Source organism: Aristolochia californica, unplaced genomic scaffold, assembly GCF_029961685.1.
Source record: "Aristolochia californica isolate CCGP_79_NKW_82.1479 unplaced genomic scaffold, dmAriCali1.0.hap1 SCAF_9, whole genome shotgun sequence".
In the NCBI taxonomy this organism is placed as follows: Eukaryota; Viridiplantae; Streptophyta; class Magnoliopsida; order Piperales; family Aristolochiaceae; genus Aristolochia; species Aristolochia californica.
Genome location: NW_027182290.1, coordinates 34,342,203 through 34,347,883, shown reverse-complemented (window position 1 = coordinate 34,347,883; position 5,681 = coordinate 34,342,203). Strand labels below are relative to the sequence as shown.

At 41.5% G+C, this 5,681-nt stretch overlaps 1 protein-coding gene across 1 annotated transcript; it reads right to left on the bottom strand.

Moving 5' to 3' along the window:
• Window positions 1–1,382: 1,382 nt before the first annotated feature.
• On the bottom strand, window positions 1,383–1,934 carry LOC137940847 (uncharacterized). The gene has a single exon (XM_068785969.1). It carries the CDS (start codon window positions 1,932–1,934, stop codon window positions 1,383–1,385), a length of 552 nt encoding a protein of 183 aa, XP_068642070.1.
• Window positions 1,935–5,681: the final 3,747 nt, after the last annotated feature.

The following is a 5,681-nucleotide window of genomic DNA, read 5'->3' as shown; positions in this document are numbered from 1 at the left end:
GGGTTTCGGCATATTTCTTATGGAAACAAATCACGTGTATGTACTTGGACACATGCACGTCTGACAGGAATTTTTTATGGATTTTTTCTCCTAACAAGTAACAAGCATTCTTTCTTTCTAAATAATATATCACAATTATTAAATAATGCCAAATCCCTGCCTGTATTGTTATTTCCATCTACTGTTCTTGTAGGACTGCAAGAGCCGATTCCGATATTGGGTCCACGCAGGTTCATCAATCGGAGTAGATCTGTTACATCTTGTTTAATGCCAGTCTGCTCTATTGTTTCTAGGTTTGTTTTCCTGTCAGAACTCAGGGAACCCCTATCACCCAAAAATCGGCGTGGGACAGGTTCGAAGACTGGACTGCCGATTCTCACTGTATCAGAAAACCATGATTAAAATTTGAAACACACGATTAACACAAACATTTCCAAAATCCTAGAAAAGTATACCAGAGGACAAAAACACTGGATTATTAGACAGAACCCTTTGGATTTGACATACAGTGGCTCACCAAGGAAATAAATATAAGACAAGACCTGGGTGGGACCAGCTGAGGTTGAGAAAGTGCGAACGAAATTGCTCGGACATCGAACTGGAACAAGACCTCTCTGTTATTTTCCATCACAAATTATTAGATTTTTTGAAGATCTACCATAGAAGCACAGATCTTAAGATTTTTCCAGGAAAAGAACGAAGCCAAAGGATATTTTTATTTCCCATGGTAAACTTTTAAAAGGCACATAGCGTTGTTCTGTGTTATAAAACAACTAATCAGTTACCCCAAACAATTTAAGAATATATCCATTTTGATGAAATTACAGTGCATCGACTTTTGAGTTGGTTCAGATTTCATTGACAAAATTGAGCTCTTCAGTTTTCTTGGTCTTATATGAAGCTCTCTTAAATGTACTAGGGCAATATCTGCAGAAGTTTTCATGTGGGGATGGATTTTTATTAATTTTAGTAACCATAGAAAATTACTTTTCTCCAAGTCGAATATAGGTTCTTCTTCTCCCAAGTTTCTTGCAAGTTGCAACAGGCATGCTTCTGTTGTTTATTTTTACAATAATGAATCTGTTTGATTTTGGCATTTGGAGGGTAAGTCGAAAGGGTAAAATGCAACTTTTTGCAGTTAATTTTTAATTATTGCCGCCAAGGTTTAAACTCCAAATCATAGATATATGCGGAAGCAGATTCCGTAATCCGCCCCGAGTGATCTGCAACTCTTCTCAGTAGCAATGCTCATATCATTTATCTGTTCTCTATCGTCGCGTCGTCTCTTTGTTTTTGCTATTGTTCTTCAACTTTACAACATCTATATTAACAAAAGCCACCCACTGAACCTTTGAGCTAAAAACCGGCCGAACACTTTTCCGCTACAGTGCCGGTAAAGACTCTGTCCGCCACGAGAAGTCCGATAATTCGGAAGCCGGTGCACAAACCCCGTCGGAATAGTCAAAAAGCCCCTCAAAAACTACATCGCACTCCCCGTTTAAATCCCTTTCCGTGTAAACACCGAAACCATCATAGCCCGGGATATCGTCATCGAAGCCCCAGATCTGGCCCAAACCAGCGGCAGAGGCAGTGGCAGTGGCAGAGGCCGGGTCAGTCAAGATACACTGGTGTTCTTCCACCTTGCCGTTTTCGGTAGATGTGGGCGGGAGACCGAGCTCGTCGTCAGAGGCTTCTAAAAGGAAGCCGAGATCCGGCTGAGAGTCGCCGGAATCCGACGTCGGTGGCTGGGGGCCTAGTTGTTCTTCGAAGCTCTTCATAACGTATGCCAGGTCCTGTGTCTCAGGGTTGCGGTCTTCCACATCGTCGAGTATATCGAAAAGGTCGTCTCGTATGCGTTTTACCTGTGGCGACTCCGGTAATTCGTCCGAGTCGACTCGGGGTCGCTTGTTAGTGGCGCTTGGGGTGCCTTCCATGTGCCTGTGGTGTCGGAAGATGCAAAAGAGGAGAGGAAGCGAGAATGCGGTGAAGGAGAGAGGGATTGGAATTTAAAAGTTATGGGGAGTGAGGAGTGTGGGGGAAAGACAAGAGGGAGGAGAAAAGCAGTGAGGCAGATCCTTTTTAGAGAGAGAAAATGAAAAGGGTACGGTGAGGGAGGGGAGATGTGGGCGATGGGTTTTATAGGAGTGAGAGGAGGATTTTGAAAGGGGTAAAGCAGGCGCGTGTTGATCGGATGCTTCGGCTATCACGGACGTCTTGCCTTTTTTTCTTTTCTGTCCACCCGGAATTAACTCCTTTGAATTCCAGATTTCAGATCCGACCCAGTGGCCCCGTCGTTTTCTCGGCTCGGCTCTCTCAGCCGACTCTTCAGCTAGAACGGTTCTTTGCGTCTACCAAGTTCCATTCCTCGTCCCATTCGTGCGTTTTATTTGTATCTTTTTCTCCGCAGCGGCCGTGGGAAACCGCGAATCCGGACGCCAAGTGCGCTTACATTGCTCGATGTTGGGTGGATTACGAAACTGCCCTCCTCCGCTTTCGGAAATCGACGGTGATTGGTTAAGATACCAAAAAGGCACAAGGTTAGTTCAGAATTCAGATGGATGGAATGGGACGGGTTGGTGGAGATCGTTTTCGGTGTGGCTTTGGGGAAGTTGCAAGGCATGGGCCGTGGGTAGTTGCCACCTAAAACCAGGCTAACGGTTACGGCCTGACGGATTTAGGGGTAGCTTCACCTTCTCTATCTGACGGTTCGGATGGTTGGTTTCTTTCAGAGATTAAGAAGATCCCATTGGCCTACAGTTGTGCGCCCATAAATACGATGTGTTACAGTGACATGTTCAGATATGGCCCTGCTATCATAACAGGATTTTCTCATCTCCTGACATTAAGAAACCTAGCGGGCCGGCTATGACTCCTAAGTGAAGTTAATCCCTCGGTTCCTTGCTTTGCCTACGGCCTGCATCGTTATTTAATAATTCCACCCTGTCGTCCATTCGTAATACCTACCTCGAGAAGCCTTCCGTAACTTATTTTGCGTTGTGGTACGTACGCCTTTTTATATTTCTTAATGCTGATTTTGTGACCGAGTAGCACACCTAACGTTTACTCGGACCAATCGGTTCCACCTAAGAGGAATCACACTATAAACAAGGAAACGTTAAAATTTTACGTGCTACTCGCGCTAGTGGATCGAACCTTAAAAAGGTTGGGTTCATAGGGCAACGACGAAGCACTATCCTTCACGACAGCCGAACTGAATTTTAATGCTGAAGGTATCTGGACGGTACCGTTCAAGATTCGATACTTTTAAAATTGGTAGCGTAGGCATTTTAATAAAGAGAGGGAACACTAAAAAACATGGAAAGAAACTGAATGAGATCTTTCGGGTCGTCGCCTTGTTTGTTGGACTCCAAGCCTACGGCATCTGATTTATATCAATATAAGATTTCCTCGTGGTAGCTTCGGAGCATAGGGGCACTTAATACACGCTATTTGGCCACTTTCAAAGTCCGTCCAAAATATTCTGATCGATTTCACCCACTAGGAATTATTTTATAAGGAATCGTAGAAACAGAAGTTTCACCGAGCCCAAAAATCCTACTTAACCGATTTTTGAATTCACCGAACAAGAAAGTACATCCGAAACATTTGAGCCTGCACTTTGACTGTTTTATTCTAAGTTTTTATATAACAAAGTTACAAAAGCCATCTTAGGCTTCGGATGCTTGAAAGACAACTTAGAGAACCCTTTTTTTTTTTTTTATTGTTCCTACATCATCTTTGTCGGTTTATAATTTGGAATCCAACTTAATAATACTACATCGAAAAGCTGAGCTACTGAGGAATTCTTGACCAGCTAATACCTAAACGATGACAAAATTGTCCATGTCCACGAATTAGAGTATCCGCGACGCTTTCGAAAAAACCGTCTAACACGGTTAATGTATTTTATTTTATTTTTGTATGAAAGGCCGGAGACGGGAGAAGCCAAGGACTCTTACTTTTTGGGCGACTTCCGAATGGGACCTAGCAATAATCGACGACCACATCTAGAAACCTCAACGTGTATGGCATTATGAAAGAAAATCTTCCTTCGGTACGCCAAACAAAAGTGGAACCTTGATGGAAATTAAGAAGCGCGTGGAAATCGGATTCGAGGAATCATAACAGTGAAAAACTTCATTTCATTGCCTAGGGGGCGCCGAAACAAAACTCAGCAACCTATGTGGTCGATTTCTACTGGCGTTATGGTCGTCTGATAAGTCATAACCAGTGCCCCCCACTGTGGCCTCCGTCCACGCCAGCCCCTGCCCCTCACGTAATAAAGATGTTACACGCGAGGACCGATATCCAACCCTACCCTGTGTTAATTTTTTAAAACGTTCATTTCAACTGATACCTCTCGATTGAAGCCATTTTAACGTGATCTTTTGATTTTAATTTGCTTTAATTATATTTGACCCACCGCCCGGATTACGCAAGATAGTGAAGTGCTAATGTTGACCGACAATCATAAGAGTGCATTCGCATTGTCATTCTATGGATGGGTTTAGGTGCGTACATTAGGTAATGGCCAATGGTAGTCTAAAGCATCATTCATTATATAGGTCTATTATTGATATCACAGATCAGAAAACTGCAAGGAAGCGGATTTTAGTACAAAACAAGTCTTGGACCACCTAAAGCATGCGTTACTTACGCATTCCTCTCTCTCTTCTTTTTAGTATTTACACAAAAATAAAGAAACACTTTTAGACAATACTGTCGGGTGACTCATTCAATAATTAAACCATCAAACATATTTTTTTAGTGTTTGGTCGAATTACTACATCGAAGGTCAATTGAAACGTCCTTGTTTATCTATCGCTTACTTTTTAGTTGCCAGAATTACATTTTTAATTTCAGAATACAGACTAAATATTTAGATAATAGTTTTTTTTTTTTTGCCCTTTTGGCGTCTTTAACGGACCATCATTAACAGTAGCTAAAAATCCATTCCAATTTCCAAATAGCCATTTTTATCAATTAGAAGCATGCCATACTAACCATAGTGTTGAAGTAATACTGTTATTTAAAAAATAATATTTATAAGCAAATATTTATAACTTTCCATATGAGGATGAATAGAAATATAGCTTCAACACTAGCTGCTAAGAACCGAAAGCCCTTCAAAAAAATATTGTCCCAGATACATGATTTATATATCTGGTTCATAAAATAATATTTTTTAAGTATATATTTTCTAACTTTCCACATATTTTCTTCCTTACTGATATGATCGAATATCGTGGAAATTTTGCCGACAGGTCACAAGTTTACAATAGACTTGACGGAGTCACCATTATAGAATACGAATGCAACTGCTTCCTACTCTATATGAATCAAGAGTCAAGAGGAATCCATTTCCTTCTTATTGAAGTTCAGAAAACGTGCTTCTCCAAGTTCAAGTTACATACGCGCCATACGTGCCCGTACTCTTGTATTGGGCACCGGTTTCAATCCCAAAATACCTAACTCCAGCCGAGACGATTACGGTTCTGCGCCCTGCCGTTGGATCATGACCAAGGCTCTTATCACATTAGTATCCCTAAGGTGTCTCGGGTTCGAGTCTGATTTTTTAAAATTTTGAAACTCAAACTTTTAAAAAAACTCGGAAAAAAAAAAACTATTCACGTAACTTTGTTATTATCCTTTTTTCGGTAGCTTTGACCCATCTTCGCTTG